Raw genomic sequence first — 12,854 nt, 5'->3', positions numbered from 1 at the left:
GGTTTCCACACACACAGCCCTGTGTTACCACAGAGAGGGGCCATACGGCAGACAGGCGTTTTGTGTGTACAGTGTACCAGCGACAGTCGTCGAGACGGTTTTCTCTTCCTCATGGACCTACCTGTGGATTATACCAGCGTGTCAGTTACGCTGCACGTTAATCCCACACGACACGCGGATTTGTATTATTCCTGCACCTTAATTAACGTCAATATCAGGGACCCCCAATAAATATGTAGATATATTCTTACATTTGTATTGATCTGTCTCTCTCTCCCTGATCCCCCCCAACCCCCCCCCCCCCATCCACTTCTTCTTCTTCGTCTTCCCTCTTTTTATGGAAATACCACGGAACAGATTTCACCCACTGCTTTACAACTGTGTAAACCTGTGATGTCATGTGACAATAAAGTTGAGTCCGATTCAGATTTATGACTCAGTAGCAAATGACATAACCCGTACACTTTATACTCGGATGCACGCATCGAAAATATCTTATCTACGAGCTCCCCAACGCGTATTTTCACTGCACGACACCACCAGTATTAAATCAGGCTTACGGGATGGATGGGGGGTCTTTTGTTTGAGGGGCCTGCAGCCCACAGAGACCATTATAGCTGGTTGATGTGGAAACCATCTGGTCCACCCATTCTCTCCCTCTTGTCCTGATGTCCCCCACCCCCCCTTGAGGATGTCTAAATCTACTCATGTGGGGAGGGGAGGGGAAAGGGTTGCAGAGGATGCCAATTTAAGCCCGTCTTTTCGTAATGAGTTAATTAGCTCTATCTTTCCCAGTCAACATTGCCTGGACGATTATCTCTTGTTTTTTTCCTTTTGTTCGGAGGAATCCACCATTCATCACTGACCAACTCTTTCATTAAAAAGAAAACAGAAAAGCTTGGCAGATAGAGACACCAGGCTCGCGATGAAACTGTTCCCCGACTCATAACCTGCAAGTGACAACACAAAGCACACTATAGTAGTACAATCTTTTGGTATTATTATTTTTTTTTTAACTTTAACAGGAGTATTTCCAAATTTCTGCACTTTTATTTCTACTCCACTACATTTCAGAGGCAAATATTATACTTTTACTCTACTAGTTACTTTGTAGATTTTGATTATTATTACAAAGCAAACATTATAAAACAGGTCGTTTCGAGGAAGCAATCTGATCAATTGAAACAGCCATCTAGCCGTGCTAGCTGCTCTGTTCTCCCAGAGCGCAGCTGACTGTGTTGCTAGGCTATAGCTATTTTCTTGGGACATTTGTGGTCGACGCTGGTCGTATAGTGGCTACATGTCATTAAAAAAATGTTTTTGGTGAATATCTTAGTTTTAGTGAAATTGAGTCAACATGTTTTTTTGTTTTTTTTAGGGTAACTGTTGTATAATCACAATATTACACGAGAGGGTGTGCTTTACCTTTCATTAATGCACTTCTGCGCAGGCGTGCATTAATGACGATAAAGCAAAGCAAAAGCAAAGCAAAGTTCTTTGTTTACCCAGGGTGAATGGACTAAGCTCGAGATGCTTGTTTACAGCCAGACCCTGCTCATAGAACATTTCATGGTAGGGGTTCAATGCCTTGCTCAAGGGCACTTCAGCTGTGGTAATTTTAACGTGCCGGTCCGGGGATTCGAACTGGCGACCTTCCGATAACAAGACCGGTCCGCAAACCGTTCGGCCTTGTGTAAGATAGCTTAATTAACCACTTCAGCCCTACATTTGAAAGCTTATGAAACTGCATGATGAGTAGGCTACTTTTAGTACTACATTTTGATACTTTTACTCAAGTAAATTGCAGGTAACTGCAATACAACGAAAGGACAACAGTTGAAAAGAGAACGTTTTAGTTTAAACGTACCTTTTAATTGAATTTCCAATTCAAACACATACATGGGATTTAGCTAACGAGATCCCCACTGACTGCTAATTTCCATGAAATAAGTTGTTAATGAATGTGTGTTCTTTTATCTGCAAAGACTCAAAATGTGCACAATGAGATTCATTCATATTCAGTTTAATCGTTTACCCGCCAGGAACATAGGAATTTTAAAACGTAGAATCTTGTAGCCTGCCACAAACGGAAAAGCCGTTTTAACAGCGATGTATTCATTAATGCATGTTTTAATACGATCGTATCGAAATCTACCGTCAGTTAGCTTTGTTATGCTTCTGACACAATGGGCGCGGCCATTTTGAAAATGCGCGCGCATCCACTTACATTGCCGGCTCTGGTTTCAGACGGCTTTATCTCACAGAAGCGACATTGCAGAGGACGCTTTGTCCCAGACAAGCGTTTTCAACGGCCTGTAGCAGGCGCTGTGATACTCGCGGTCCACTTTTTCCACCACCGACCGAGAGAACGAGCACACAGCTTTGTCAACACACACGGAATGGTTTCATAGTAAAATGCGATACGGATATTTGGCTCTTCAAAGTAAGTGTCACGCGTGATTAAACCATGGCAATACGCAATCGAGGGATTAATTAATGGCGGCAGGCTAAGAGTTAATTACACTTTCCTTTCTATAATACAGTACAAAAGAACATATATAGCCATTCTCTACTGCTTTCAACCCATGGCTTCTCTATTTTGTGTCAGTATCGGCAAAAACTTTTAAAAACGTATCCTTTGTACATATACTATAATATAGTATATGTACAAAGGATAAGTTTTTAAAAGTTTTTGCTGAGAACATATTATGTTCTCGCCAAATGAGGCCATTATACGATGGAAGTATGAAAAACGGAGAAAAGAAAATGATGGTTGTGGTTTTGTTAGCCTATAGAGAGTATGCACATGCTTAAAGTGAATGGCACATCGAGTGGCAAAGCCACATGCAAAGTGAGTTTAATTGTTTAACGTTGTTTAATGCAATCAGATAGGACTTTTCTGTGTGGATGAATGGGCTGTCAAGGCCAGAAAGTAGTTTTTTGCCACTCAGTAGGCGTTCCTGCATAACTTCCTGGTTTGATGATGATGTCACGCGCATACCCTCTATTGGTTCCCCCAAGTTGCAATGTGACATACGTAGCTCTGTTTACACAATGCTGTATCCCCTCCAACACATACTTTCCATTTTTGTCAATTGTTTTAATTATGTTTTGTACATGTATGTTTTGTTGATTTCTCATGCCAATACAGCTCCTTTGAATTGAATTGAATTAAAGCAACAATCCTAGACTTATTTTAATGGCCAAAACATTTTTAACCAGTCTGTATATGAGAGAGAATGTTAATACAATGACAAAATGTTCACTGGAAAACTGGAATTGTAGCTGCTGAAATCAATAATATATCAGTATTCCAATATTAACCTGAGGGCCACATTAAGTGAAGGTGTTGCCCATGCATGGTGTGGACAGTTAGCTCTCCACGGTGACTCTGTGTACTGAGACAAAGTGATCATATCCTGAGGAGATGATGAAACGCAGGTGGGTGCAGCTGGCTCCTTTCAGCTGCAGAAAGAGAAAGGCGTTATCTATGGCTCTATCACTCATTTCTGTGTGTGTGTGTGTGTGTGTGTGTGTGTGTGTGTGTGTGCGTGTGCGTGTGCGCGTGTGGGTGTGTGTGTGCGAGTGAGTGTGAGCGTGCATGCGTGCGGTCAGTGTAGTACCATTTTGAGGTGCCATTTACTTTCCTGGAATATTTCCAATATTCAATACTTTTACTTATAAGAGGCAAAAATTCTCCACAACAATTATTTGAAAATGTTCTACTAGTTACTATACTAGTTATAGATTTAGAGTGCTATTACTTATATAAACATACTGTACACCAGGGTACCCCAATAGGCGGCCCGCGGGCCATTTGCGGCCCGCGGAGCGCCCCCTTGCGGCCCGCGGACCCCCCCCCCAAAAAAAAAGAAAAAAAAAAGAACATATTTTTTTTTTTTTGGGGGGGTCCCAGATATAAATGGCATTAAATGGGGGTCAGTAGCCTATGCATGTCAAACTGGGCATCCTTTTCAAATGGGGTCCTGCCCTGAAAATTCATTTTCAGGGCAAGACCTCGACCTCACGCGTGCGGACTCGGCCCCCAGCCTGGTACCCTAGTCAAAATATGGCCCTCGAGGAAAATTAATTGGGGAACCCTGCTGTACACTAACCACATCGGCCCTATATACTTTGGCTCAGAATTAGCTTAGAAGCTCACAATGCGCCGCAACTCATAGCTTGTAGATCTGCTAATTTCAAAGGATTTTATACATTTGGAGACTTGGGAAACGGGACATTCTGCATAATACTGTACATACTTTTACTTTTGGTACTCTGAGAGTACATCCATAAAGGAAAGAGAAAAGTCCTCAAGGTCAACACAACACACATAGATCCAGTGACACTAGAGGGAACAGCACTTGAGGAAGTAAAAGCCTTCACATATACTTAGGCAGTGTCATAGACAGTCAGGGCGGCACGGATGCAGACGTCAGAGCCAGAATCGGCAAGTCAAGAGCTGCATTCATCCAACTCAAGACCATTTGGAGCTTGAAACAAATCAGCCAGCGGACAAAGCTCAGACTCTTCAGCTCAAACATCAAGCCAGTACTATTGTACGGATCAGAGACGTGGAGGACAACAAAGGCAACAACGATGAAGGTGCAAACTTTCATCAACAGCTGCCTGAGGAGAATTCTGAGCATCCGCTGGCCAGACACCATCAGCAATAATGACCTCTGGCAGAGAGCGAGTCTACCGCCAGTGGAAGAGGAGATTAAGGTGCCTTCTACACAAGGACGTCTCGGGCTGTTCCCTGTGCAAGTTTGTGAACGATATAAAACTTTCCTGCGTCTACATTGCGGTTATGTTAATTATGTATGCTGTATACACGAGACCGGTAAACTGCTCCGCTTTCAAGAAACGCTGTAGTACACATGGCCAGCCTGTAGATGGCCACCAAAAAAAAGAAAAAGCTTATTCTGGTATTTCACACAGGTGTTGCCAAATAACTAATTATCTTGCCAGTCAGATGCGCATATGACATATCTAGGTCATATCAATTTAATCAGCAGAGCAGTGCTGCTTCTCTCTCGGAGTCTGCACACACTGACTGACCAGCTAAAGTTTATGCCTACTTTAAACCATAATATGACAAACCTTGGATTAATTCTTCTGAAAACAAGCAGCAAGCACAAAGTAATAACTCCTCTCTCGTGCATGCACGCCTGCTCAATCTCAGCAAACAACACCCCCGATCGGGGGTGTTGTTTCTGTTCTCCAAAAATAGCTCCTCTACATTTTTGGAGAAGAGATTTATAGACATTATGTGCAAATATAAAATAGCTGTGATACTTATATGTAAGTGGTTATGGTGAAATAAACCATTAACACTGGTTAGTTTGGAGGTGGCGAGGGGACTATGACATCACCGTTTCAGCAAATTAGGCGGCATTTGCTATACACACGGAGACGAGAAAGTCGCGTCTCCAAACTTTCCCACCCTGGAAGGTAGTTTCAAAATTAGCCGTTTAAGTCCCCCAAAACGCCGTCTCCGTGTGACAAAAAGGGCAGATCGGCGAATTACTTGCCCGAGTAACACAGAAATCGTCCTCGTCTGTACAGGCTCTAAGAGAAGAAGTTGGTAATGGATCGGCCACACACTTCGGAAGCCCAATACCAGCATCACAAGACAAGCTATTAGATGGAACCCGCAAGGCAAAAGAAAGAGAGGGAGGCCGAAGAACACCTGGCGGAGGGACCTTGAGACTGACATCAAGCAGTGTGGACTGACATGGAAACAGCTGGAAAAGAAGGCCCAGGATAGAGGACTCTGGCGAACTGTATTCAACGGCCTATGCTCCATGAAAAGGAGCGATAATCTGAGCATTTTGATACCAATACTTTTACTCAAGTAAAACATTTGAGTACTTCTTGTGTGTGTGTGTGTGTGTGTGTGTGTGTGTGTGTGTAATTGCGTGCGTGCGTGCGTGCGTGCGTGCGTGCGTGCGGACCTCACATGATGATTAATACAGATAAGCCAACTCACCGCGATAGTGTTTGATTGAAGATGTCCCTCCGTATGTTCAAATTCTACAATAAAAAAGAGTGAAAACTGTTTTAACGGTGAGTCCAATTATTTGCACAGTGGGGCAAAGAAAGGATTAACCTAACATAAATGAATTATGATGATGCAAAAAAAACCTTTGATGGTGACAGGCTCAAAGTGAGAGGCTTTATCTGATGTGTTCCGTTCTATCTTCAGAGTCTTGACTGCAAAGAGAAGAGACAGCTAGTCATTTAGTCAGTCCTGTCCTAAACATTTTTGCTTTAACCACATAAAAGCAACGCATACCTTTCATCACAGCCTTATGTTCCGCAGGGTGCGAAGAGGATTAAAGGACTGTAGTTCACCCCCAAAATGACTTATTTTCTATCAATTACACACCCCATGAAGCCTGAATTCATTGAGCGCATTCCTAAGCCAATAATGATGATGGGGAGACTTACCATTGAGTGACTCGACCAGATATCGAATTATTGGCTTAGGAATGCAGGGAAAAAACTAAGAAAATAAAGTAACTAAGTAAAGTAAAAGTGAATTCTGTTATTGGCAGAAATTTAATCAGTACAGGGTACAGTCAAACAGAAATGTAATCAGTACAGGGTACAGTCAAACAGAAATGTAATCAGTTACAGGGTACAGTCAAACAGAAATGTAATCAGTTACAGGGTACAGTCAAACAGAAATGTAATCAGTACAGGGTACAGTCAAACAGAAATGTAATCAGTACAGGGTACAGTCAAACAGAAATGTAATCAGTACAGGGTACAGTCAAACAGAAATGTAATCAGTACAGGGTACAGTCAAACAGAAATGTAATCAGTACAGGGTACAGTCAAACAGAAATGTAATCAGTACAGGGTACAGTCAAACAGAAATGTAATCAGTACAGGGTACAGTCAAACACACTTCCAAAGGGATCACCGGAAAAAGTCCTTGCGGACTTGTTTCCATTCAGGTCCTGGGTATTCAATTCATAAGTGAAATACTTTTACTTCTACTTCATTACATCTTGGGCCTTTTTTGATACTCCACTACAATTATTTGAAAACTTTAGTTGCTAGTTACTTTGTAGGTTTTGATTATTATTATAAAACATAAATTAACCACTTCAGCCCTTTATACGCATAATTTGGGTATTTGAAAATAGCCGATCTACAAGGCAAGACCACTTTATACGTATACTGTATACAGTATAGGGCAAGTTTAGTTAAACAGTTTTTCAATTGGATAAACCCTGTCCTCTACCTTTGACCTATCCTATGTACGGTACTTAGGAGTGGTTGGCAGCCCCAGAGCCCAATGCAGCGTTTTGCTCAGGGACCAATACTCCAGTTGGAACACACCAGTACCTTGGTCAAGGGCACTGGCAGCAGTCTGTAGCCACTGTAGCATGCATGTCTTTTAGTGTGTGGGAGGCGAGAGCTAAAAAAAAAAAACACAAAGTCGAAAAACCCACCCAGAAATGACCCCTGCAGGCGTTGCTTCCAAGTTCCAACCCAGGACCTTTTTGCTGTGAAGCAACCGTGCTAACCACCGTGCCTCCCATGAAGCTGCTAAAGAAGAGTTGTCTAATCATGGACACAACATAACAATTCATATACTAGACCGGTGCCCGGCTGTAGAGCACAGAGTCGATAACGATGGAAGTTGGATATCCATGCCCCACTCGGTTATGCAATACCCGTTGTACCCGTGTCAGAGTACCCGTTCCACCCATCTGTCTCTGTCCCTTTCATGCCCATATATGGACAGAGGCCTTTTTGTGGTGGTTCTGGACAACCGTGCGTCCGACCAACTCGACACCGGGCACTGCACTCCCTGTGGGGGTGTGGAACGCGTGTGTCCAATGTGGGGCTAACGGTCGGTGCGGTGAACGGTTCTCGAGTTACGTGTATTACAGACAGACAGACATACAGAGACGTGGTGCATTTATAAATATATTTAATGAAGTAACTTAATGAAGTAAGTTTCACAATAGAAACTTGTGGCTGACCAGCCAGCACATTATAGATTATATGAACTAAATTTTGACTCTGACATGCATGCAATTGCTCTTGATTGCTCAAAGTGTGTTTATATTTATTCTTCAGTTACACAGTAAATATCCTTAGTTCATTTGAGTGTGACGAGTGTACTTAAATTAACACTTATGAGTTTGCGTGAACAGTAAAACACTGTTCAATAGAGATGTGACGTTCGTGAACGAATCGGATCATTTGAACGGCTCTTTGAAAGGAACGATGGGATCCGGTTCACAGTAGGGAGCCGTTCCTTTTTAGAGGAGGAGGGGGGCAGGGGGGTTTCAACCAGGGCCGGTCATGAGCAAGCTGGCGCCCTAAGCAGGATACACTGGGGAGGCACTGGGGGGGACACTGGGGAGGCACTGGGGAGGCACTGTGGAGGCACTGGGGGGGACACTGGGGAGGCACTGGGGAGTGGGGAGTCACTAGGGAGGCCCTGGGGAGGTACTGGGGGGACCGCACCCCCCCCCCCCCCGCACCCATCGTTCAAAAGAGCCAGTCTTTTGAACGACTCTCTGAAAGGAACGGATCCCAGAGATCCGGCTCACTTCAAAGAGCCATAAATCCCATCTCTACTGTTCAATCAGTCTTGGCTCTTATTCAGCAGTCTCATTGCTGTTAGCAATAATATGACTGTAATCATCATGTGATATGACCGTGTATCGGAATGGCATAGACTGTCGCCGATACCAGTAATTTAAGCAGTATCGTCAGCTTTTCCGATACTGGCATATCGTATCGGAACAATACTATTAGATATATTTGACTATTTTTGTTCAGACAATTTCTGAACAACAATATATATTTCATCCAACACGATTGATTTCCCTACCATTATAGCTCTCGAGTGTCACAGCAGCGATGGTGGAAGGCTGAGCCAACGCCACGACGAACTCCTGAGGATACATCCCAGTGGACATCCAGAATGTCTCTGGGTTTCTGAATACAAACGAGGACAAGAAAGGAGAAAAACACATTACAAGCCGTTTCATCTGAGGAAAAACACGACGGATGAATAAGAATCAACTATATTATTGCCACATCACAGGTTTACAGGTGTAAAGAAGTGGGTCGAATTGTTATTTCTTTGCAAGCTTCATTGCTTTTGTTATCTTCAGAAAGAGAAACGGAAAAGAACAGTGTGGGGGGGAGGTGGGGGGGGGGCAAGGAATAAAATAAAAAAAGAGGACATTGAGAAAAAGAACACATACTGTACATGTTTCCCTGAGGGAGGGGAAAAAAAGAAACAAATGTGTTCCCTCAGGTAAACAACATGTTTCTCCGAGGCTGTCTGTCACAGCACTGAACAAAGACAAGAAAACAAATAAGACAAAACTGCCTTCAATGTCTCTGTCAGGTGGAAACCTCATGTGATATGTCCAAAACTGTTACCTCTGATGTACGACCGTAGTGTTTTGAGCTTGTAGAGACGTTTGTTTCAAATAGATTAAGTATAAGATAGGGTATAATTGGTATGTTTTGTAATAGCCTAATAATATAAATCTAAAATGGACATACTCAAGTAACGTAAAAGTGCCTCAAAAATTCTACTTACAGTATTTGAGTAAATGTACTTAGTTACTTTCCACCACTGGATACGCCTTTTATTGGACATTCTCTATCCTTCTACTAAATCGAAATAAAAAAGGATCCTTAACAAAAGAGTGAGAAACACCCACGCCGGCAGAACATCAGAAGGGAGCTCCACTGATCTCATTCCCCCCAGATTCGGCACAAACATGGGGATGAATTCATTCAACTATTACGCCACCAGCATCAAAAAGTGTGACTCCCTATCCTCATTCAAAACTGCCAAAAAGAGCACCTGTCTGCAATTTGCAACTGAACCTAGAAAAGTATTTTAGCTTCCCAAAATAAATCAAAATAAATATATATTTTCACTGCTCCCAGTATAGAGGGTATATGTGCATGCATAAAGTGAGTGGCAAACCGAGTGGCAAAGTGAGTTTAACGTTGTTTAATGCAATCAGATAAACATCTGTTTGGATGTAATGTATGGGCTGTCAAGGCCATGAAGTAGTTTTTTTGGCACTCAGTAGGTGTTCCCGCATAACTTCCGGGTATGATGATGATGTCACGAGCATACCCTCTATTGATGATTTGTGTCTTGTGAAATTGAATACAAAGGACCAATGGAAACAACCTCAGGGGTTTTTGTGTTATCCTTTTAGCATTGTTGTATAACTGTACCTCTGTACTTTATGCAAACTGTTAATAAAGTATTCAATCAATCAATCAATAAATAAAAATGATTTTAGTGTACTGGTGACTCATTTATAGTCCACTACTCTAGCTAATCTCCATTCCTTTTGATTGCAGTAGTGGATTGGGTCGGCGAGAACAAACTACTGAACATTGCTATAAATAAATGCATGGTGTTTGGATCTAGACATGTTGGACAGTGATCCTCACTTGCCAAGAAGCCAGTGGAACAGGTGAAAGAGTGCAGGTGATCTGGTAACACTTAGACCAATACCAAATATTCTCAAATGTTCTGAGCTGTAGTAACAGGATGGAATTGCCGAATTGCATTGATTGATTGATTGATTGATTGTATTGTATTTATTAACAGTTTGGACTCAATACAAGACTGTTAACTGTGGACGACACCATAATAAAGAATTACACTTGTTTACAATAGGGTCCACCGTGTTCAATTCGTCAAAACATTTAGAGATGTACAAATATACACTTAGCCAAAAACAGGAAATCATCATAGAGGAGGTAAAAAGTGGAAAAGAACATATACCGTGAGGGGGAAAAGGGGTGGCGCACGTCTTAATGACTGTTGGTAGGGCGTTCCACATTTTGGTGGCATAGAAGTGAAATTAATTTAGTCCCTTGTTTGTACCGAATCTGGGTTGCACATCAAATCAAATCAAATCAAATCAAATCAAATCAAATCAAATCAAATCAAATCAACCTTTATTTATATAGCACATATTAACACAACCAGGGTTGACCAAAGTGCTTCACAACAAATGAATTAAAGCAAAATGCAAAATACATCAAGCAGAGCGAAGAAAAACAGCATATACAATCAGATAACATTGAAAGCCAGGGAAAAAGGTGCGTTTTAAGTAGGGACTTAAAAATGTCAATGGTTTGAGCAGCTCTAATATGGGGGGAGATTGTTCCATAGCTCAGGGGCTGCCACCGCAAAAGCACGGTCACCTTTTGTTCTGAGGGTTCGGGTTGTTGGCACAGTCAGCAGTGACAAACAGAGCTGATCTGTTTGTCGAAGTTGAGGTGGTTGTCGAAAAAGAGTTTTTGCACTGGTATGGATGTTGGATGTAAGTTGGACGAGGTTGTTAACAAAAGGGGTGGGGTGTTGTCCAAAGATGATGATTTCGGTTTTGTTGTCATTGAGATGTAAGAAATTTGCACATGGTTTGTTGAACTCCCTCTGGTGTTGTGGATGTGGACTTTGTTGACATTGTCATTAAGGAACTATTTAGACAGGTACATGAGTATCATGGTGGTGTATCGAATCTTGTGGACCAAACCCATTGCAAGATGCTGTACTCTGTCGTCAACCCTAATAACCCTAATAATAATATAAGCCATTCCAGCCTGTCAAAGTGAACCCACCTCACAGGGGTGAGGTGGGTTCGGGGAGTGAGGCCAAGTAGTAGCCTGACCAGTTTGTTTTGGGAAGTCTGGGGCCTTTGAGGTGCTGTGGTACCAACTACGATGAGGTGCATGCATAGTCAAAGAAACCTTGTACGAGGGCTCCTGTTAGGTTCTTCAAGGTGTTTTTGTCAACCAGTGAAGAGATCCTGTAAGAATCTTGTTCTTTGGTTGAGTTTTTTTTATTACGTTGGTGGCCATTTTATCACCGGAAAGATTTGCCTCCAGGATGGAACCTAGGTAGGTAATTTGAAATTTCATCTTTTCGTGTGATAATATTGTCACCCACGCATAACGAATACAAACGCAAAATTCACCTGTAAGAAAAAGTTAAAAGAACACCTTATGCAAATAAGTTAAATAACTAAGCCTGTACTAATCCCCAAAGGCACAACCTTTAATGTGTTGCAAAACGTGTTTTTTGTTTAGTTGTAATTGTTACTTTTATTGCATTTTTATTTTCTATTTAGATTATAGGCCTAGTGATTGTAAAGTTGATGGCAAAAGCTACTAATAAACATTGATTGATTGAATACTTTAATAACAGTTTGCAGAAAAAAAGCACAGGAAAGTACAGTTCAATTAGGCCTATACAAGGTATGCTAAAAGGAATTTTATTGATTGATTGATTGATTGATTGAAGTACCGTATTTTAACAGTTTGCAGAATTACAGTACAGCACAACTCAATACAAAAACTGTTAACTGTGGACGACACCGGCATAAAGCATTACACTTGTTTACAACAGGGTCCACCACATGTTCAATGCATCAGAACATGTACTGTAAAGACGTACAAATAAATGTAATAAATACTTTAACGCAAGAATCCTAAGCTTGTTTCCGTGCTCAGCCAAGTTTCATTTATGTTGTTATGATTATGGAGTATGGACTGCATGGTTAACTTACCCATCGATGATGTTTTCAGGACAGTGAGTGTCATCACTGGAAGAAGCCAGGACAACCTTTGCGCCCAATGAATTTAGACTTTGATCGATCATCGTTATTCGTTCACATTAATGATCAATGATGATGACTATTGTAACGATCCTCCAGCTCAGGGTGCTAAACGTTACATTATTATCGATCGTCGATAAACGTCTATGTTTCAGGCAACGCGGGTGGAACGCACAGAGTAATAAGGGTGGAACGTCGTTGCATCCAACTAAACTA

The 12,854-nt window shown here is 41.9% G+C and overlaps 1 protein-coding gene across 1 annotated transcript; it reads right to left on the bottom strand.

Annotated features, from left to right (window-relative positions):
• Positions 1–3,328: 3,328 nt before the first annotated feature.
• hspb11 (heat shock protein, alpha-crystallin-related, b11) lies at positions 3,329–12,729 on the bottom strand. Its single transcript, XM_079516339.1, has 5 exons — positions 12,591–12,729; positions 8,864–8,970; positions 6,148–6,216; positions 5,993–6,036; positions 3,329–3,465 (listed from the first exon to the last, which is right to left on the bottom strand). The coding sequence occupies exons 1-5, from the start codon at positions 12,680–12,682 to the stop codon at positions 3,373–3,375; spliced, it is 405 nt and encodes a 134-aa protein (XP_079372465.1). The 5' UTR covers positions 12,683–12,729; the 3' UTR covers positions 3,329–3,372.
• Between the last annotated feature and the right edge of the window lie 125 nt (positions 12,730–12,854).

The sequence above is a fragment of the Electrona antarctica genome (genome assembly GCF_951216825.1).
Source record: "Electrona antarctica genome assembly, chromosome: 12".
In the NCBI taxonomy this organism is placed as follows: domain Eukaryota; kingdom Metazoa; phylum Chordata; class Actinopteri; order Myctophiformes; family Myctophidae; genus Electrona; species Electrona antarctica.
Note: the sequence above shows the minus strand (reverse complement) of the source record. Positions and strands in the feature narration are given on the sequence as shown.